This window comes from Ciona robusta, chromosome 8 (genome assembly GCF_009617815.1).
Source record: "Ciona robusta chromosome 8, ASM961781v2".
Taxonomy (NCBI): domain Eukaryota; kingdom Metazoa; phylum Chordata; class Ascidiacea; order Phlebobranchia; family Cionidae; genus Ciona; species Ciona robusta.
The window spans coordinates 2,372,480-2,392,793 of NC_143242.1; the positions used below are offsets into that span (position 1 = coordinate 2,372,480).

The 20,314-nt window shown below is 35.1% G+C and overlaps 8 protein-coding genes across 9 annotated transcripts; 6 read left to right on the forward strand and 2 right to left on the reverse strand.

The window, feature by feature from the left end:
* Positions 1-8: 8 nt before the first annotated feature.
* Positions 9-7,131, forward strand: LOC149732208 (cell division cycle protein 16 homolog). Its single transcript, XM_089883601.1, has 15 exons — positions 9-167; positions 440-494; positions 606-720; positions 1,157-1,307; positions 1,651-1,734; positions 2,001-2,177; positions 2,355-2,488; positions 2,858-2,987; positions 3,608-3,703; positions 3,904-4,007; positions 4,225-4,377; positions 4,592-4,708; positions 5,600-5,744; positions 6,084-6,240; positions 6,447-7,131. Exons 1-15 carry the CDS (start codon positions 111-113, stop codon positions 6,953-6,955), a joined length of 2,184 nt encoding a protein of 727 aa, XP_089739727.1. The 5' UTR covers positions 9-110; the 3' UTR covers positions 6,956-7,131.
* Positions 7,132-7,169: 38 nt separating this feature from the next.
* On the forward strand, positions 7,170-8,758 carry LOC149732209 (tubulin delta chain-like). Its single transcript, XM_089883620.1, has one exon. It carries the CDS (start codon positions 7,173-7,175, stop codon positions 8,532-8,534), a length of 1,362 nt encoding a protein of 453 aa, XP_089739746.1. The 5' UTR covers positions 7,170-7,172; the 3' UTR covers positions 8,535-8,758.
* LOC149732210 (glycerate kinase-like) lies at positions 8,554-11,874 on the reverse strand. Its single transcript, XM_089883616.1, has 5 exons — positions 11,740-11,874; positions 11,515-11,680; positions 11,154-11,308; positions 10,817-10,989; positions 8,554-10,535 (listed from the first exon to the last, which is right to left on the reverse strand). The coding sequence occupies exons 1-5, from the start codon at positions 11,861-11,863 to the stop codon at positions 9,651-9,653; spliced, it is 1,503 nt and encodes a 500-aa protein (XP_089739742.1). The 5' UTR covers positions 11,864-11,874; the 3' UTR covers positions 8,554-9,650.
* LOC149732211 (protein AMN1 homolog) lies at positions 8,774-9,643 on the forward strand. Its single transcript, XM_089883648.1, has one exon. The coding sequence runs from the start codon at positions 8,774-8,776 to the stop codon at positions 9,551-9,553; it is 780 nt and encodes a 259-aa protein (XP_089739774.1). The 3' UTR covers positions 9,554-9,643.
* A 7-nt stretch (positions 11,875-11,881) lies between the features above and the next one.
* Positions 11,882-14,533, reverse strand: LOC149732212 (charged multivesicular body protein 7-like). Of its 2 annotated transcripts, XM_089883621.1 has the most exons (4): positions 14,382-14,533; positions 14,001-14,148; positions 13,882-13,927; positions 11,882-13,620 (listed from the first exon to the last, which is right to left on the reverse strand). In XM_089883621.1, the coding sequence occupies exon 4, from the start codon at positions 13,597-13,599 to the stop codon at positions 12,247-12,249; it is 1,353 nt and encodes a 450-aa protein (XP_089739747.1). In that variant the 5' UTR covers positions 13,600-13,620; positions 13,882-13,927; positions 14,001-14,148; positions 14,382-14,533; the 3' UTR covers positions 11,882-12,246. The 2 variants fall into 2 exon arrangements, with proteins under 2 accessions (XP_089739747.1, XP_089739748.1); XM_089883622.1 differs by lacking the exon at positions 13,882-13,927.
* A 99-nt stretch (positions 14,534-14,632) lies between these two features.
* On the forward strand, positions 14,633-15,861 carry LOC149732213 (U11/U12 small nuclear ribonucleoprotein 25 kDa protein-like). The gene is made up of 2 exons (XM_089883657.1): positions 14,633-14,864; positions 15,091-15,861. Exons 1-2 carry the CDS (start codon positions 14,748-14,750, stop codon positions 15,403-15,405), a joined length of 432 nt encoding a protein of 143 aa, XP_089739783.1. The 5' UTR covers positions 14,633-14,747; the 3' UTR covers positions 15,406-15,861.
* LOC149732214 (uncharacterized) lies at positions 15,600-16,883 on the forward strand. Its single transcript, XM_089883660.1, has 4 exons — positions 15,600-15,742; positions 16,134-16,252; positions 16,345-16,371; positions 16,429-16,883. Exons 1-4 carry the CDS (start codon positions 15,716-15,718, stop codon positions 16,646-16,648), a joined length of 393 nt encoding a protein of 130 aa, XP_089739786.1. The 5' UTR covers positions 15,600-15,715; the 3' UTR covers positions 16,649-16,883.
* Positions 16,884-16,969: 86 nt separating this feature from the next.
* LOC149732215 (N-acylglucosamine 2-epimerase-like) lies at positions 16,970-20,297 on the forward strand. Its single transcript, XM_089883626.1, is given in 8 exon segments — positions 16,970-17,239; positions 17,291-17,442; positions 17,587-17,762; positions 18,226-18,450; positions 18,842-18,923; positions 19,295-19,400; positions 19,546-19,747; positions 20,073-20,297. Coding segments are annotated over 8 exon segments (1,200 nt in total). The 5' UTR covers positions 16,970-17,132; the 3' UTR covers positions 20,223-20,297.
* The last annotated feature ends 17 nt before the right edge of the window (positions 20,298-20,314 follow it).

The following is a 20,314-nucleotide window of genomic DNA, read 5'->3' on the forward strand; positions in this document are numbered from 1 at the left end:
TCCTAATTGGAAACATTACTTTCCAATTTCCAAGGTGGTTCTTGTTTTGAATTATATTAGACAAGCAATCCAAATTCCGCGAAATATTTTGTGAATGAGCAGATCTAGTGATGTCAGAGGCTATACTAAACAGAGTTCGCAACATAGTAATTGATTACACAAATAAAGTAAGTCAGTTATTGCTAGTTTTGGTGCTAGGGAAGAATCTTCACCCCCCACCCACCTTATTTGCTAACCACTAACCCCCAACCCCTATAACCACTAACCCTCGAACCATCAACACCTAACCCCCTAACCTAGGTGTTAGGGGCTAGTGGTTAGCAAAAAAGGTGGGGGGGAGATTCTTCACTAGCACCCTAGTTTTAGTATGTTTTGTTTTGAAATACCGTTTTCTGATCATTTATGCATAAATAAGATTTTAATAAATATATTTTCACAGCATCAATATGAGTCGGCGCTTTTTTGGTCAGACAAAGCTGCATCTTTATCACAGTGTAAGTTTCATCAAGTTTGAGTTTTGTTCATCCAGCATTTAAAGTGTACCTAATTTCCTCCACATTTTGCACTATAACTTTATGAGAATTTCATGTTTAATGTATTTTTAGACCATGCATCAGATGTATATCGACTTGCCCAATCAATGTTCCACATGAAGCAATTCGAACGAGCTGCAGTGCTTATCATAAAAAAAAAACTGCATTTAAAATATAATGCATTTAGGTAACCTATGCAATACAAGTGTTTATTTCAATGCTACGTCAAATATTATATGCCTGAATTTTAGCTGCAAACCTGAAAGCTGGTTTAGAAATTCCATGATGATTTAAGTTGATCAGTCCATGCTTAACCCCTTGCAATTAATTTAAATACTTTGTTATTCAAATTAACTTAGCTTTAGCTCCGGAATTGCTAATATAGAAATCCTGTCCCGCTTTTTATTAAATATTCTATGGTAGCTTGGCGGTTTACTGCTTTTAAAACTGCTAGTTCTGTAAAGTATGTAAACCTACTTCTTAAAGTATGTATATATGTCAAATTGCCAAATATGTTAAATTCTATAAAGTTTGTAAACCAACCTTCTGTTAAAATTGGAATATATGCATTGCCATTGGCAACCTTAAATTTTAACTTGCTTTTATTTTATGTACATTCAAAGGTACCTTGTTGCAAAATGTTATGCTTCATGCAAAGAATGGCAACTTGCACTTGATGTGTTGGAAACTGTGCAACCAGATGGTAGCACTAGTATGGTGTCCAAGAAAATATTGTTGGAGGCTGAAAAAGTGGAGGGCGTGCCAGAGGATAAGGTAGAATATTTGTTTAATTATCAATAATTAGGAAATATTATTGGTGTATGTTTGAAAATGTAAAACAATGTTGTTGGTGTTGTATCGGAATATCCACATACATGCAAACATGCCAATTCGCAACATTTTTGTATGCACAGTGTTTTGTTGGTAAGCCAGGGTTTTAATTGGTTGCACATTTCGCTTTTTGGAGGTTTTAATTGGTTGCACATTTCGCTTAAAATGAATGTATTTTTTGTTCAGTTTTGTATTTTTGCCAAAGGGATTCAGCTAAGCTGGACTTTTACAACTTCCCTAGATGGAGTAAGCCTTATAAAGTAACTTCATGTTTTTTTTGATTCAGGAAATGATTGCCAGTCTGCATTTATTGAGGGGTGACATTTATGAAGCTATGGATGTAAGAGATATCGCTGCTGACTGCTACAAGGTGTGAATTCATTTTATTTTATATTAGAATTTATGTGTCACAGTGTAACACAATATTTGGGTATTTGCCAAACTGCTGGAATTTGATTTTAATTTAGCAAGTAAAGCAGTGATACTAGCGTATGATAAAATAGATCATAGATGATGTCTAATTGTTTAAAAATAATAATGAAAAGCAATATTTTAATTTAGCAAATTGCTGAACTAACTACACATTAAAACTAATGGATACCTATCTCAGAGAAACTTAATTTTTAAATTTTTTAGGAAGCTGTAAAAGCGGATGTATTTTGTTATGAAGCTTTTGATCGTTTGATCGGACATCATATGCTGCGTGCGGAAGAGGAGCAAGATCTTCTTGATTCTCTTCCAATGAGGAAACAATGTAAATCAGTGGAGGAACAAAATCTTCTACGATTTTTATACGACATCAAACTGAAAAAAGTAAAAAATAACTAAAAATATAAATTTTATCTAAATTGGTGTTTTTTTGTAAAGAATGTTAAAATTCCTGATTCAAAAATACATGTTGTTTTCATATTTTAAATTACATAAATAAATTCAAGCTTAAGCGTAAATTCAAGCTTAAGCGGTCATCCATTAATACCCAGCCTTTTTTAGTACAACAAGCCTGGACAGCTTGAGGTTCCTAACAGTGTCGACAACCTGCATGAGAACCTTGATATTGCTACTAGTTTAGCTGAGAGACATTATTACAACTGCGAATTCAAAACAAGTTACAAGATTACAGAAAAGTAAGTCCTAAACTAGCTTTGAAAATTGTTGAAGTGCCTTTAAAAAAAGTAATTATATATCTGCCTGTAATTTTTTCTTTTTTTATTCCTTTTGGGTGAGGTCAAGGACCTGGTATTTAGGCCAGATTTGGCCCATTACCCCAACACCAGGAAAGCCCATTAGAGTCCTTCGCGGACCTATGCCGTGATACCCCATCGCAGTCGGATGCGTATTTTTTCACACAATTTTTTATCCTCATGCGCTTACGAGTTACCACAGCTGTAAAATCCTTTAAAAATAAACTATTTTTTGTGCCATATTTTTAACAAAATATACTTACTTTACTTATTTCTAACCTCCTTCATATTAAACATGCATTCCTATTCCAGCATATTAAAATGTGATCCATACCATGGTGCATGTCTTCCTCTGCACGTTGCTCTGCTTGTTGAGTTGAAAGAAAGCAACAAGTTATTTTACCTCGCACATCAACTTGTATCAAGATATCCTGAGTTACCGGTATTTAGAAAATATTTTCTGCCATAGGCCTATTGTTAGGGGTGTGCTGTGTGACCTACTGACATGTCACTCGGACTATTGAAATAGGGCTGAAAAAATGGATGTAACTTACATTGTCCTTGCGTGGCTGAAAACCAACAGTCGTTAAACACGGGTGTTCTGTTTCATAAACCTTGTGCCAGCTTATGAGTTACCATGTATCTTTCTTTGTGCGTTATTATTTTTTTTTTTGTATAGCTGATAATTTGGACAACCCATTAGTGACCACTGGGTTGAAGTAATTGCCGCTAGGTGTCCTTCCTAAGGACACATAAATTGACATCATATGTTTTAGAACTCAAGTTTTATGTATAATACAACTTCAACCCTACTGTTGTGTCTATACAAATAAGTGGAGCCAAAGTAAACAATATTCAGTGCAATATTTTAGACTGTTGCATTGATTCCACATTAAACAAAGAGGATTTCTATATTTAAGGCCGATAATATAACTTATATTATACAAGTGTAACTGAATTTTAGAAATTCCGGATTTCGGCAAAAAAATTAACTACGTTATGCTAATGCATATTACAGTGTATATTCGAATGCAGGTTTCCGATATTATGATTTAATTCCAGATATCATGGTATGCGGTTGGCTGTTACTACTTACTGCAGCCAAAGAAGCAAGAACTAGCACGTCGGTATTTGCTCAAAACAACGTTACTTGATAAGGTAGGGTATGATTTCAAGTAAGACTGAAGGTTAACATAAATGTAATTGCTTGAGAACTCTAACCTTGTGCTACAGTTCAAGAAGAATTAGGGTTTTCTTATCTGCAACAGTGTATTTCTCACAGTTCGAACAATATACAGTGTTATCTGTTTTTCGTATTTAAAATGTTGACAAATAATATTTATCATATTTCCTAATAGATGTATGGACCGGCATGGTTGGCTTACGGACATTCATTTGCATCGGAAAACGAACATGACCAAGCAATGGCTGCATATTTCACAGCTTCACAACTCATGAAGGGGTATAACTTGCCTATAAACTCACTATACAAGATTTCTTCTGAAGTCTTCTTTGTACTGGTACAAGATTTCTGTTCTCCAATTTTAACTCTGTGCTTTATTTGTTAAATGTCCATATTGGTGGAGAAGCAAAAAATATTTTTAAAATATTAATTAAAAAATATATATTAAAAAAATATTTAAAACAGTTTTAAATTTAATCCATCTGTTTTTCCACAGATGTCACCTGCCATTCCTATACATTGGATTGGAATACAGTGTGACTAACAACACAAAACTTGCGGAAAAGTTTTTCTCCACTGCGCTGGAGATATGTCCCGATGATCCGCATGTATTGCATGAAATGGGGGTGGCTTCATGCACAAATAATGAGTAAGTAACCTTATTATTTATATTTACAAGTTTTAATGGTAATAAGTTTCACGCATCAGATAAGTGCTTAATCATTTGAATATTTTGAATTGAAACATGAATTCGGACCAATTTAGAACAGCATTTAGGATTGTAGTTTTCCCAGCTCATGTTTTCATTAATTATATTTTGTTTTTTTTTTTTGTTCAAATTCTCACGATTTGATTTTCTGCAGTTACCAGAGTGCAGTAGAATATTTTAACAAAGCTTTGAATAAAATCCAAGAACTTGGAGATGAAGTCTCAATTGAAGAATGGAAACCATTGCTTAATAACCTTGGTCATGTACACAGGTGTGTGGGGGGCTGGATTGTTTATTGCATTTTTAACATATGTTTTTTTGTAATCTCTGATATAGTGTATTCCTAAGAGAAAGTCAAAACTCAAATGAAATCGTTTATTGAGTTTTTTACAAATTTTTTTTTTTTTTCTAGAGTTTTTGTAATATTTCATTGTTGCATACAGTAAAAAAAGATGAAAACTCTATTATAAATTCACACTTAACAACTGCATCTTGGTTTTTAAAGCAACTTTAGAGTTATAGGATTTATAAATCTATTCAACTTTCTGTGCCATATGTATTGTGTCTACCAATAACTCTAAAATATTGGTGTGCACAATATATTTAACAAAAAGGCGTTGTCCATTATGACATAGAAACATACGTATGCTCCAGAAAAAAACTTCATTAGACTATAGACATATAATATATGTGGCAGTAACAGCTAACAGGTTATATATGAGGTTCATGTTATTATTTTATTCTTTGTAGGTGAGGTCGTTGTCAAGGATCTGGGATTTAGGCCGGATTTGGCCCATTACCCCAACACCCCGAAAGCCCATTTAGGTCTTTTATGTGACCGCAACACCGCATTGCAGTCAGACATACTTTTGCACATTTTTTTCCTTGTGTGCTTACCACACTCTTCAACCTTGTGTATGATTTTTCTTTAATATGGCTTATAATTTGGACAACCCATTAGTGAACGCTAGGTTGTGGCAATGTCCTGCGGGAGGACCAATGACACATACGCCGATAGGTATTAGTATCGCCATCGAGCATCGAACCGGGGACACTTTGGTCAAGATACAGGCGCTGGCGAGGTTAATGCCATGTAAAATACCTTATATTAAAATCACTACAAGTGGATATATACCGATTTTCAATTGCATTACATACATAGGCATTTAAAGAATTACCCCCAAGCACTGACTTACCACCGACAAGCATTGGTTTTGTCCCCACATTCCGCTGATACTTACACCAACATCGGGTTTGTGTTAAGCTACATGGGGAACTATCTGGAGGCAATTGAATATCTGCATAAAGTGAGTGAAAATTGACTGTTTAAGTTGGGAGTTTTTAAACTATGTTTGTGTTACTAGTAGTTACATTTTGTGACACAACCCTTGTGTTCTATACTGCTATGTAAAAAGCTTGGTCTTGTTGCAAAGTCATTTGAAAATTTTTAGATATATTGAATTTAAATTGCAAATAGTTAATAGTTTCATGTTTTTTCTATCTTTTTTTCATAAAACGAATGTTATCATTTTTAAAGTGGGGTCCCTTTTAAAAGATATGGGAATACCTGTAACCCTGTTAGCCTATCAAAAGCTAAGGATTAATTTTTTTATGTTGTCTGCTTTATGAGATACTTTAATTTTCAGTCACTGGGTCTTCGAAGAGATGATGCATTCACAGCAAGCTTACTGGATACTGTGATTGAACAATTCTCAGATTCCGATATCCCGGTGTATGGTGAAGTGGTTGAACCACCTGAACTTCCTCCAACTTGTACGAGAGAATTTGCGTATAAACCTGAAGGTAAAATAACCTGGGACAGTATTTTAGTTATTTTTCAGTTACTGTTTTTTACTACGTACGCCTGTTATTTTTAAAAGATTTGTGAACAGTGTTTCTTTTTTATTTTTTTTTTATTATTTACAGTAAATTATTGGAACTACTTGGCTATTTACAATAAAATTTTCAAAATTACCATCTTAGCTTAGTAAAATACGAACGTTTTTCAGATTCTCTGATAGATTGTCAGTCTGAAAAACCACGGAAACCACTTCAACCAGCTTTTTCTGATGCTTCTGGTGACAGCACCACTGCCACACCATCACCAAACAATCCTTTGACATTTAACTATAAACTGGAAGTCACAGACAACTACACCACACCAGAAGAAGCAAAGTGTCTTGACACTCCCATGTCTGGTATTACGGCACTCAACTACACAAGTCATGACGAGAGCTGTAGTAAAGATACTGACCTTGGTACTTCAATGACTGGTATGTCGTACCCCCACACTCGTAGTAAGGGAACTGTTGACCATGATGATTCTACATGGTGGGCCAGAAAAAGGGGCGAAGCACATAGTGGGTCAACCGGCACGTTGAGCACGTCCACTGTGCACGGACAAGATGGTAGCTTATTAGATCAATCTGCTTTCACATCCCCTGGCACAGAACAAGGGGGGAATCAAGTTTTTTCAACAGACGATGATATGGATTTGGATGATTCAACAGACCAATAAACATTTTTTTCCAATTTTTCTCACATTCACATTTACAGAAAATGAACCTATTAAAATGCTTTCATTACTTTTTAAAGTTCTCTGTATTGCAGATTGCGCAATATCTCTTTTGTAATGAGTTGTGCTGTTAAATGATGCATTAGTACTCTTGTTAACAGAGACTTTGTATTGTTTAGGTTAATTTTTAGGAATAATTTGTCACTGATGGCCCTGCAATATGGCATCGTGTGTTACTGTACAATTAGGCCAATGTGGGACTCAAATAGGGCATGAGCTGCTTGATATTCTATATGAAGATGCATGTCAAACTTCAACTACTCTGACAACAAAAACCAATAACGAATATAAAGACACCTCACTCAAGACATTTTTTCATGAAACCGGCAGCGGATATGAGGCCAGGTCCGTCATGGTGGACATGGAGCCTAAAGCTGTGAACTGTGCATTGAGTGGAACATCTGGTAAGGGTTGGAGTTATGCAAAGGGGCAACAGTTCTGCCAGAAGAGTGGTTCAGGTAACAACTGGGCATATGGGTTTAAGGTTCATGCCCCGCGCTGTAAAGATGGGATTTTAGATTGCATTCGAAGAGAGGTAGAAAAGTGTGATTACTTTTCTGGTTTCCTTATCTTAATGAGCCTTGCAGGTGGTACAGGCTCTGGAGTTGGCTCCTACATTACTGGTTTACTCCGTGAAGAATATCCACACGCGACTTTAATAAATCCTGTGGTTTGCCCGTACACTGCTGGAGAAGTAGCTGTACAAAACTATAATGCAATCCTCTCACTTTCCAATATGTGTGCGACAACGGACGCCAACATTCTCTTGCATAACAACCACCTACATGAGGTGTGCCAGAAACTTCTGGGATTAAAACATGTCACATTCACTGACATGAATTCTGTAGCAGCTTCCCAGCTTGCATCTCTTCTCCAACCTATTTCAGCTTCTACCAGTTCAATGGATCTGTTCGCGCAGCAGCAAAGAGATGTTTTGAGTGAAATTGTGCTGCAGTTGGCTTGTAATGGCCAGTATAAGTTGCTGGATATAAAGTCTGTGCCTCACATACCAGTTGGCAGCGTAGCATACAGTACTTTTGAATGGGAGGCATTAGTAAAGAGGATATACCAAATGCACATCACTGACTATTATATGGACGAAGGCTTAAATTGGAAAGCGAGACTTCCTGCAACAGGACTTGAGGAAAAATGCGCAAAGTATCCGTCCAAGTATTTATCCACACTGCTTATCATGCGCGGTCTCGAAGCGAGCTCTTTTGACCCGAATTTAAGCAGAAAATTTACTGACTCCAGACTCTATGCAAATTGGATGCCAGAGTATTATCGCTGCGCCGTTTGGAAAACCGACAAACCTTTTCAAAAATATGAGAAAAGTTTAACCATAGTAAGCAATGGTACACCCTGCATCAAGCCACTTAACATGACTGTTGGAAAAGCATGGAACATGTTTGGTGCTCGTGCGTATTTGCACCAATATACCAAGTATGGACTTGAGGAAACCGATTTTATAAACGCATTTGTAGCTGTGGAAAATTTAATTTCTGTTTACAAAAAGTTATAACACTAATTTTTTATACATAATATATATATGACAAGAATAGTACTGATAATCTGGTATTTTGTTTTAGTAAACCTATATTTCCATAGCTCTTAGGAATATAATTTATGGTACAAATTATATAAAAATTTGTTTAAATTTAATTGCTGTATCTCTCTATGAACATTGTCAATTCATTATAGTTTAGTTTTTTCTGTATATATATATTCACTTTTTTATTCTTACAGGTTCATATGTAGGAAATGGCGTTTGGTGGTAGGGTATCTTCACTGTTAAATACATCACTGTATTCTGTTGTCAAAAACTTTTCTATGTTTGAAAGAGATCTTGATGAAATACCTGTCAACATAAAAAGAAAACTGACATCTATTCTAGCACAGCAGGGCTTGTTGTCCGATGATAACATTAGATCATGTTTGTATGCCAACCTTGGAGAGTTAAATTTAAATAGATGTCACATCTCTGACAAGGGACTTTTGGAAATCTCTAAGAGTTGCCCGAATTTGCTGAAAATTGACTTGAATGCTTTGAAAGGTTCACAAACTGAAATCACTTCAGTTGGGGTCCAAAATTTGTCAAAAGGTTGCAGAAAACTTAGAGTAGTTTACCTACGACGGTGTGTGCACGTTAATGATAGTGCTGTTATTGCTCTTGCAGAAAACTGCAAAGCTTTAAAACAAGTAAATCTTGCTGGTTGTTCTGAGATAACAGATTTAAGTGTAAAAGCATTGTGGGTGCATTGTCATTTTCTTGCACACTTAAATATTTCCAATACTTCAATCACTGATGATGGAATAAGTGGCCTTGCTACCAGTCCTTGCCGAAATACTGTTATGGAGCTGCATATAAACCATTGTGTTAAGTTGACCAATGCTGCCTTAGAATGCATTGCAAACTCATGCTCAAATTTGCAGATCCTGGTTTGCCATGGCTGTCCGAATGTCACTGATGTTGCAGAGAGAGCAACAGAAATTCAGGAAAAGAAGGGACAATCTTTAAGACACTTGACATGGACCATTTAGTTGTACTAGTAGTTTATTTTTGTAGCAAGAATTATATTTTTGTAAATGTGTTTCTGCATATAAATTAAAAAAAGTTTTTATATATAATAATTCGTGTTTATTGCACATAGTTATTGTTGCTGCGGGACAGCAAAAGAATGTGAATATCCATCACATTAGTTCCCGTCATTCCACATGTTACCAGCTCTTTGTAATGGTGCTTAAAGAAGTTATACGAATCGTGTCGCATCAAATGCTCTTTTGCTATTACAATATCAATGTCACTGTAATCTAAAGTAGAGAAAACTGCTCCAGCAGAGTCAGTGGGACCATCTTGTCCATCAGTGCCCGCAGATAAAAAGCACACATTAACTCCAGACATGTGTTGAAAAAGGTCTTGGAGTTCCACAAGAGCAGAGAGTGTCATTTCTTGGTTCCTACCCCCTTTACCATGTTGCTTGCTCAAATTTACTGTGCTTTCTCCAGCACCAATTATACACACAGGGTTATCAAAGGACACAACATCCTTTACATCTTCAATGAACTTTTGAATTGATTCTTCTGGGAGAATAGTTTTTAAAAGCTCTTTAATTTCATGCTCGATATTCAGCCTATTTTCAGCTTCTAGCAACAGTTTATTCAAAGCGGAAGCCATTTTCATGAAGCTCGTTCCAATATCTTTTGCTTCACCCTGCACTGCAGAACTCAAGACAAGAGTAGTGCAACCAAATTCTTGCGCCTTAGCACAAGCTGCTTCTACTGCAATTGTATTATTTCCAACCAATAGATTATTAATGTTGGGCGTTCCTAACCCTTTCTCTGGAGCAGTGCGAAGACCATCGTTTAAAACTAACTGCACAGATTGTGGGAGCATATTACTCAACCCATACTTTTCAACCACAGCCATTGCATCTGTGCATGTGTTGCTTGTAGGAACTGTGGGTCCACTTGCAATCAGATGTAATGGATCACCAATGATGTCTGATAATATCAAGCTCCACATCTGAAAAATATTGTATTTCACAGTTGAAAATTTTGTGCATAACAGCACTCAGCAAATATTGCTTATCATATCTTCAGGCTAGTTCATCTAGATATACTTACAAGCTATATCACGATACAAAATACCTACTGTAAGGAGTATTGCGGCAGTTTTTACATGATTCAATAGATTTACAGGACAGTGAAACTTTTTTTGTCTATATTTATCTATTCGATACAGTCACAAAAATCAGAATTATAAAAACAAAGGACAGAATAAAATTACCAGTAATGCAAAATTACCGTTGCTGGTGTTGACATCTGAACCAACTTGCCACCTTTAACTTGAGATATTTGTTGACGAACTATGTTCATATCTTGAATAGTGGCTCCGTTCTCTGTGAGTAGCTTCACCACATTACACATATCACTGATGGTTATTGGATGTATTGGGGAATTGAGAAGTGCTGATCCACCTAATGCAAATTACATTATTTTATTTTGCTGCTTGAAAAATATTGGTTTATGACTATGTTGACTTTGTTGTTAAATCATATGTAGCAACTACAAAACAAGTTTAGGTCTACACACGATAAAACAAAATACAGAAGTATGTTTAAAAAGTTTATGTACCACTTACCGCCTGTTACAAGTGATAATATTAAATTACTCTCTTTGGCTTCTTTGCATAATTTAATTATTTTTTGAGTAGAAGCAAAGGAAGCCTGATCTGGAGTATTATACCTTGCTCCTTCCAGTACTTCTATTTTCCCATCATTCCGTGGAAGTAAGTGGCTGAGGCAATAGGATTTTAACATGAATGTGGCATTCAACTAGTATTTTTAGGTTAGTTTAGACCTAACGATCAAAATTAGCTTCATAAATTTTGTTTGTATATATAAGGTATAATGAAATCAAAATTAGCTTCATAAATTTTGTTTGTATATATAAGGTATAATGAAATCAGAATAATATATTCGATGACTTCAATTTAAACCAACCTTTTGTTGTTAGCCTTTAAATCATGTATTATACCATGTGGAACGCTCAGTACCCCACCCACAATATGGTCTCCTACAAGATCCTGAACAGCTCTACACATGCCGCATACTGCTTTCCCAAATCCAACCACGAATACATTAAGGTTTAAATTGAACGACTGGTTTCCTGTACATAACTCATTAAATATACATGAATGGCTGGTTTTAATGCAGTGGGCTATCTACCTTGAATTAATTGGTTTCCGCATCTCTGTATTGTCTTTTTAACAAGATGGTCTGGCATTACAGCACTTACAGAATGGTTGAAAATTTCTTTCGCAATTTTTTTTCCATAGGCAGGTCCGGCCATTTTAGTGGTAACAAGGTATGTTTTAACGTTATTTAATTTTATTTCACAAAACTAAGAGAAAAAATAACAATTACAATTAGGGAACAGTGATGAACTATTGCTCTATAGTCTATATAAACAGGCTATGGTCATATTTTAATAATTAATTAAATTTCTTCAAAAACGTAAAAAATGAAGATTTATTCTACACTAAGCACAAATGAACAAGGCATAAATATATGTAGATTTCCAAGTGGTCATTACATTCAGAAATTGGGGAAACGGTATGAAGATATCGATATGTGTAATTGTATAACATAATCAAAAATACATTAGGTTAGGTAATTAAATTGAACTATTCGCCATACAGAAGTAAAGTTCACCAGCAAACTAGGTAGCCAGCATTACGAAGTTAACACAGGCTGCGTGTTTCCACTTTTTTCACCGACTTTTTTGGTCTCACAACCAGGAGTGGATGGTGTACTACTGTTGATGCTAAGACTTTCCAGCTCTGACAGCAAATCTGACGATGCAGGAGTTGAAATGTCTTCTGAAAGAAGATCATTGAGCTCTTGCTCCAACTCATCATTGGAGAATTCTGTTTCGGAAACAGGAGTAGCCATGATGGAGGAGATGTCATCCTGCTCTGCGATCATGTCCCCAAGATCATTCATTGTGTCCTCCACAGCATCAATGTTTAGTCCTCCTTCATCTTTTAGTTTCTTATACATCTCAATCCCAGCTTTGTATGTTTCCACCACTAGCATATCTGTCTTGCACTGATGTATGCGCTCCAAAAGCTGCTGAACATTGCTTAGTGAGGCATCCTTCTTGTCAAGAACTACAGTTAACCTTCGCTTTTTTCTCAAATAATTTTTAGCAAGCACTCTGTGCTTATTCCGAATACTCTCCCTGCACAAATTGACGAGTTTTGTTTGCTCCGTGTACAAAAGAGTGATTTCTTTCTCCAGAATCTTTTCAGACTCTTCTAATTCCAGAATTCCAAGGTCTACTTCACCTACAGGTTGTGCAGTTGTTTCTGATGGTGCTGCGAACTTGATATACCTTTTTACTTGTTTACTTGGTGAACTGGTACCTGCAGCTGCTGTGGGCTCTGGCATATACACTGAAGCAGATTTCTTGTTCTCTAATGTTAAAATAACTAAGTCCAAGCAGTCTGTCCCATTCACAATATCAGATGTCAATGCCTGTAGTTGCTTGTATGAATAAATATATGTCTTGTTGGGGTGATCCTCTTTTTGTTTTTCTTCATGAACTCTCTCCAGCACCAAATCGCACATTTTATGCAGCGATTTCATACAAATATACTGCTGGCTGCCCAAATCCCCTTTCCCTTTCAAAGGACTAAATACTTTCCCAGTTATCCAAGTTGTTGGTTTTCGTACCAGCACATTAAGGCCCCAGCCCAACCATGTTGAATTTCTACTCAGATCCTGTGCATATTCTGATGCTGAGACAAATTCCTTTGACTGCTTTAAGTCTTCCCACACAACATGTAGGCCCATAGGTTTCCTGTCATCCCTTGCCACCCATACACTCACAGTATCTAAAGTAACCTTCATTCTATTGTTCTGCACACATAAGTCCATGATCAGGGTCCTCCAAAAGTCAAGTTTTGACTTCCAGTGAGCGGGATTATGGGAAGGATCGGGAGGAAATGCAGAGAAGAGAAAGTTCATTCTCTGTTCATCATTCCAACAGTCTGTGAGATCACTTGGCTTTTTTACCAATTCCATCTTCAAAGTCTCTTCTTTTCTCTATAAATAAAACAATATACATTAGGAGCATGTTGTACAGTGGTAACATGTTGTACCGTCTATACATACAGTGATATGCCAATACTATGTTTTTTATGCTAATACTATGTCTTTTTTCATTAAAAATTGGCACCACCAATCCATGCTGAAAAGTCAAACTAAAAGTGGGGCGAACCAAACTCAAACCATATAATGCCCACAGGTAAAGCATGTATTTTATTAGAAAGTCAGGTTTTACTTTTCACTGACTAATCTACCAACCTGTTGTGTTCACCACGTCCAGCAGTTGGAGATGAAGGGTTGGAAACTAAACAAGAAAATTTTTGCTTTAAAATCTATCGACACAGGAAATGATAACAGTAACAGGAAATAAAACTTACTGTTGTTTTCCTTTGAAAAGTGTTCAGTAATTGATCTGCTGTATATTTTCCAAGCTACACAGATAAGAAACACCAAGCAGATACAGATCACACACTCAACAAGAAGAACTTGAACTTGCCAATCCCCGGATTTATTTGCCTCTACAAGCTGTAAACAATGTGTCATTAGGTGCATGGATTTTCTGGTCAGTTTAAATGCATAAATTACAGCCCATATATATGACAAAATTGTCTTTATTTTAAAAACACAATATTAATTGTTTGTATTGAATTTTGATTACCGGTACTGCCAACAATTTATGTTATAGGCTAATAAAGCTATATTATGCTCGATAACTATTCAAATAATGATATAAAATAATAAGACAACTGCAACAGAACCTCTGAATATATCCCGTTCGTATAATTTGAAATAAGAGTAAACAAATTTCCTGCTTTGATCTCTTCAATTATATCTACCATATTTAGCCTAACCTTCTGCACGCAAAAACATGTCAAAAAGGAAACATGTAAAAAGGTAAATAAAAAAATACGAAACTTCAAGGCGCATTCAGAATGACCATAAACTATTTACCAAAACTGTTTTATTTATCTTTTGCAAAATGGAAACGAGAAAAACACATCTCATATTGAAGTCACTGAACTGTGACCGTTATTACATCACAAGCTGGGGATTCCCCTTAACAGAAATCTAAAACTTTATAGGCACATGTTCTGCGTTTGTTCTTCGTCTTCAATTGTTAAAAGATGGAGAAAGAAGAGCCATCTTTTAGCGAGGTGATGAATTTTTATAATGATAAACTCGATGAGCTGTTGGGGGATCCACTGCTTAATGATTTACCACAGGAAGTTACACTGGAAGAAGTAAGTTTTCCTAATAATGAATGCGCTGACAAACATTTACCAGAGTTTTAACACTTGACATATGTTTTATATAAAAGCATGAATTCTGCTGCATTGGCTACTATACGTAAGCGTTTTTTTTAAACTAGAGGACTGCCAACATTCGTTTACTGCACCAATTTCAACATGTTTAATAAATACATTTAAACATAATACATGCACTTTTATTTTTAAGTGTTATTCTTAGGTGAATGCAAAAATTGCTTTGGAATTCGGACAAGCGATGACTATCAGAATAAGAAGAGCTGATGGCTTTACATATCCAGTCATTGTCAAGCAAGATGCTACTACTGGTGACTTGAAGAAAGCTATTACACGACATGTACAGCTGAAGCAGCAGAGGGAAGGTGGAAATCAATGTATTTCATGGAGAAGGGTGTGGAAGTCATACTGGCTTTACTACGATGGACAAAAATTAAAAAAAGATTCTCATAAATTAAAAGACTATGGATTGCGCAATCATGATGAAGTCACATTTATAAAACGTTTAAAAGAAAAATAATAAATCTGTATTTTGTTCACTGTTCTGTTTCTTTACCTTTTTACATGATGTTTTTGTACTGCAATATATTATACTTTCCTGTTGAATAACATAGAATATTAATTGGAAAAATTATGCTTTAGATTATAAACTGCTTCGAAGCTGCATTTAAATATGTGTTGCATAAATATTTGTTGTAAGTCTCTCATGTTATCCAACACAGAAACAATAATACAAATTTAACCAAGTCAGCAATTCAAGATTTAACCTGTGTATTAGTAAATGCCTTGTTTTTCCTTCATCCAGCTGCTTTACATTAAAATGAACGTTTATGTCAGAAGCAGGAAATATTATTAAGGTATTTCTCTGACTGGTTCTGTTTAATTGGACTTAATGAACATTGTTTGCTTACACTGCTGGTTGTCGCACTGCATATTGATACAGCTTATTCACTCCAAATACAGCCACTCTGAAAAATGTGCTTGTTAATCATTATTCAAATATATGTATGAGGAAATCATGTTCATAGGCAATCAAACTGCTAGCATATAACACCAGCGTAAGTGTTAAAGATAAATATAAACTAGTTGTTCGTAACTCCAGTAGAAAAATTTTGCTTAAATTATTACAATTGATTTTTTTCTTAAACTTGTTTCTTTTATTTATGAAAGCTTTTGTTTAGATTATCTTTTGAAATACCATATTTTAAAACAACAACCTAATTTAAATTTCCTTGGGCTTTGATACAGATGAGTTATACCTTTAACAACTGTGTGGTGAACTTTTCAGCCAAGGGCCCTGAAAATGTACCTCTTCCTGGTTCTAGTAAAAAGGATGCAAAAAGAGGGCCAAAACGGACAAATTTCAAGTAAGAAATTTCATTTGTATTGAGCAATTTTATAAAATAAATACCAATAAGGGCCCATTATTTAAAAAAATAAACTGTTTAAATATTTTTAGGCGGGGAAGACCTACAGAAACATCAAAGTTAGTATTCTTGGTTTTCTTTTACCTGTTCCTATAATGGCTGGTGTAATGTTATAGGTTGCTAAAAAAAAGAGGTCTCAAAGGTTGGTTAAAAACAAAAGTAAAAGAAGAGGTTCAAAACAAAGAGACAGAAGATGAAGTGGAGCGGATGCATATGATAAAAAAGGAAGAGGAGATGATTAAGATAAAAGAGAAGATGCCAGAAGAGGAAGAAGAAGAATTTACAATTCTATCTGTGGATGGAATTGAATCCGCAAACAGTCAAAAATCAAAATAAAGTTAATTTATATCTTTTGGATCTATTATGTATTGTAGTTTTTTAAACACAATATTTTTTTCTTGTTTAGAGTCGCAAAATTGACTATTTATGTTTAAGAGGTGCAAGGGCTGAATATGTTAAAAAATTTTTTTTTTATTTGGTGTTTTTTGATTATTTAATTTTTTATTAATATTGACAATATGTGGATGTCTATTTAGCAATATGTATAAAATAAGTAATGTTAACCAGAGAAGATGTTTTGAAAAGTCTTATTGAATAAAGAATAACCCAATACAGAGTTTTATTACGAAAGTACTTTATGGATTACATGGTTGGTCAATATTTACAAACTCATATTGTTATACCATTAGTACTGCATATTGATACAATGCACAACCTCTTGCATTAACATATGCTTGTTAATAATTATCTATGTTCCAGTAAACAATATGTCACTTGCCAATTGCACTGCAAGCTTGCAAAAGCACTTTGACTTAAAAAGATGGGAGATCAAAGAACTATTTTACAAGAATGGTTAAATAAAATACAAGCGGAACTAGAATCAGTTGTAAAGTTTTGGACCACACATTCACATGATGTTGAAAATGGGTAAGAGTTTAGGATTTGAAATTGTGGTGTATCATGCTACATTTTGTGCAGGGGATTTTTTAACTGTCTGGATAAAGATGGTAAAGTATATGATGAGATAAAATACACCTGGCTTCAAGCACGGCAGGTGTGGATGTATTGTAGATTGTATGTAGAAGTGGAACGATTTCATACACCCGATATTTTGGAAGCTGCAAGAAATGGTATGTATGGGTAAAATCATCAAAACAATAAACTTAACTTTGTGTGTAATGATTCTACATAACTATTTTTAAACTTAAAAAGATGCAACACTGTAAAATGTCACCTACCAATTACGTTTCCATGTACATTTCACTTCTAATCAGGCGCAGATTTTTTGCTGGAAAAGTGTCTTATTAAACAAAATGGTTTTACCCGCTGTCCATTCTCTGTTGCAAAAGATGGGGCAACTATAAAAGTGCAACGAACTATGTTTGCTGAGTGTTTTTATGTTCTTGCAATGTCCGAAATGGGAAGAGCATCTACAGAAGAGAAGTATAAGGTAAACATGACATAAAACAGTTTAGAATAATGTATGACTTAACAGAGTATTTAAAGCAATATATGGTAGATCATGTAGATTTTTGTTGTGAATTGTGTCTTTTATATTGATTTATATTTGGAAAACAAGTTGCAGCTACACTATAACTGGTTGAAGAAATTTACTTGTTTTATTCCCGCTTGGCTGGTAATAACAGTCAAGTTGGAGCAATTGCCATTAAGTGTTTTGCTCAAGGACACATGTGCCCACGATGGCACTAGTGAGAGCCTTGAACCCATTACCTCTGGATTAGAGGCAGGAATACTAACGAACTGTGCAAGAGCATTAGACAATGGTTATGTGCTGTTGTTTCTTACAGGCACGATATAAATACATACTAGGGACCCAGGCAGATAGTGTAATCTATGAATAACTTAATTAAACAATGATTATTTTTATTGCTTTTTCTTATATTTCCATTCAGGTTGCAGCAAGAGACATGATGCGCCAAATTAAGCATTGGTGTCTGGTGGATACTGAGGGCTTAGGAAGGGAAAATATTCCAGGAAGTAGTTTTTCCGCTTCTTTGGCAGTGCCTTTGATGGCTTACTGTGTGTGGGAGCAAATGTTAAAATGTGAGATAAACTAGAGTGATGATGCAGAGGTTTTGCAAAAATGGGCACTAGATAAAATGTTGCAACATATTCAGGTTTAGAAAATTATATCTTATTATTTGGTTTTGCCAAAATTTTTTAAGACTTTGTTCGATACAGGATATTTGCTTGCGGTAATTATATATTTTTACTTCCGGTAGTTATATATAGACTTTGTTCGATACAGGATATTTGCTTGCGGTAATTATATGTTTTTACTTGCGGTAGTTATATATAGACTTTGTTCGATACAGGATATTTGCTTGCGGTAATTATATATTTTTACTTGCGGTAGTTATATATAGACTTTGTTCGATACAGGATATTTGCTTGCGGTAGTTATATATTTATTTTCTAAAATGATAACGCAAAATAGTATTAATGTGTTTTTGTATAAATATTGACATGTGATTGTTCAAAATCTCTTCATTCGTTTTTGTTTAAAAGAGAAATGGGCAACATGTTTTGGAGAATGTATCAGACTTGGGAGAGGAACTTCCAGGATCTGCAGGTCGTTTGCAAATACCAGGTAAATGAGTGTAACTTACTTATCCTTGCTTGTCGGGCAACAAAAGTCATTATAACAGGGGTTAACTTTTTCATACATCTAGTACCTACTTTTGCCACCTTCGTAGATTTGTGACTAATAATTTTTAAATGTATGGCTGACAATTTACACAACTCACAAATGAACATCTGGGTTGGAACAATTCTCGCGAGGTCCCTTAATGGTAGCAGCATTAAGCTTCGTCTCTAGGCTTAAGGCAGATGCACCAACCACCATACCAAATGCACCAACCGCCATGTGTAGCAGATGCACCAACCACCATACCTGATGTGTTGAACGAATGAATGTAACTTGCTTCCTCACTTTTTATCTCCATAAACTTAAACATTTAGGTCATGCTATTGAATGTGGCTGGTTCTTGTTGCAAAATGCGATGATTAATAAGGACAAAGAACTTGCTGAAAAAGCACTGACATCATTTATAAACAAACCTTTCGAGTAAGCAAAATTCAGTTGTTCTTCTTCTTCGATCATATCAAACAATCATCATTAAAAGTTTTTTCTTAAACCACCTTTTTTTAATTCTTATTAAACTTGTTATGTAATGTTTAATAACTTAAACTTTAAATTACTTCATGTTAAGGCAGGGGTGGGATAAAGTGAACAAAGGTATTTTCTACTTTCTTGATGTGGAGGGGTATTCTCCAACTCAACTTGAATGGAGCATGAAACTGTGGTGGCCACTTAATGAAGCAATGATTGCGTTTCTTATGGCTTACCAGTACACAGCGGATAATAGCTATTTAGAGAAGTTTCAAACTGTTGCTGAGTATACATTTGCAAAGGTCATAAATGATGTAAACATAGCACAGCTCTTGTAAATGACTGCAATGGTTTTATACCTATTTAATATGAAGTGATACGTTACTGCATATCTTAAAACTTGCGAGTTCTGTTCCAAGCCTGCTGTAGCAGTTGCTGTTAGAGGCGATAGCTTTAACCCAGACTGTTTACACAGAGATCAAGTACACAGGTTCTAACATCTATTAATGCACATACAATGTAATAAAGCTATATGTGTAAGCGTGATTTAACAACTGTTGTTTTGTCGCTATATTTTCCTACCGTAATCCAAGAAAATACAAGTTATTATTATTATTATTATTACAGTTCCCTGATAAGCAGCATGGTGGTTGGTATGGTTACTTGGATAACAAAGGTGAACTGACTCATCGTTTTAAAGGTGGTCCTTGGAAAGGTTTCTTCCATGTTCCAAGATCTCTCTATATGTGTGAAAAAATCCTAAAGAAGTTGTTGTAAATTATCAGGTGTTTGAAATTAAATATGCATAGCTGTAATGAATGTGCATGTAAATTGCAATGTCTTAAAAGACAGTTTAATTCATGCTGTTG

Bases quoted from the DNA above. Each gene is read 5' to 3' on its own strand.
- LOC149732213 (XM_089883657.1), top strand. From the start codon at position 14,748: ATGGAGAAAGAAGAGCCATCTTTTAGCGAGGTGATGAATTTTTATAAT. The intron at 14,865-15,090 runs GTAAGTTTTCCT...TGTTATTCTTAG, and splicing joins AGGAAGTTACACTGGAAGAA to GTGAATGCAAAAATTGCTTT.
- LOC149732210 (XM_089883616.1), bottom strand. From the start codon at position 11,863: ATGGCCGGACCTGCCTATGGAAAAAAAATTGCGAAAGAAATTTTCAAC. The intron at 11,681-11,739 runs GTAGATAGCCCA...AGTTATGTACAG, and splicing joins CGGAAACCAATTAATTCAAG to GAAACCAGTCGTTCAATTTA. The intron at 11,309-11,514 runs GTTGGTTTAAAT...CTATTGCCTCAG, and splicing joins TTAAAGGCTAACAACAAAAG to CCACTTACTTCCACGGAATG.
- LOC149732209 (XM_089883620.1), top strand. From the start codon at position 7,173: ATGGCATCGTGTGTTACTGTACAATTAGGCCAATGTGGGACTCAAATA.
- LOC149732211 (XM_089883648.1), top strand. From the start codon at position 8,774: ATGGCGTTTGGTGGTAGGGTATCTTCACTGTTAAATACATCACTGTAT.
- LOC149732214 (XM_089883660.1), top strand. From the start codon at position 15,716: ATGTCAGAAGCAGGAAATATTATTAAG. The intron at 16,253-16,344 runs GTAAGAAATTTC...AAATATTTTTAG, and splicing joins CCAAAACGGACAAATTTCAA to GCGGGGAAGACCTACAGAAA. The intron at 16,372-16,428 runs GTTAGTATTCTT...GTAATGTTATAG, and splicing joins AGACCTACAGAAACATCAAA to GTTGCTAAAAAAAAGAGGTC.
- LOC149732208 (XM_089883601.1), top strand. From the start codon at position 111: ATGTCAGAGGCTATACTAAACAGAGTTCGCAACATAGTAATTGATTAC. The intron at 4,709-5,599 runs GTGTGTGGGGGG...TTACATACATAG, and splicing joins AACCTTGGTCATGTACACAG to GCATTTAAAGAATTACCCCC. The intron at 6,241-6,446 runs GTAAAATAACCT...AACGTTTTTCAG, and splicing joins ATTTGCGTATAAACCTGAAG to ATTCTCTGATAGATTGTCAG.
- LOC149732212 (XM_089883622.1), bottom strand. From the start codon at position 13,599: ATGGAATTGGTAAAAAAGCCAAGTGATCTCACAGACTGTTGGAATGAT.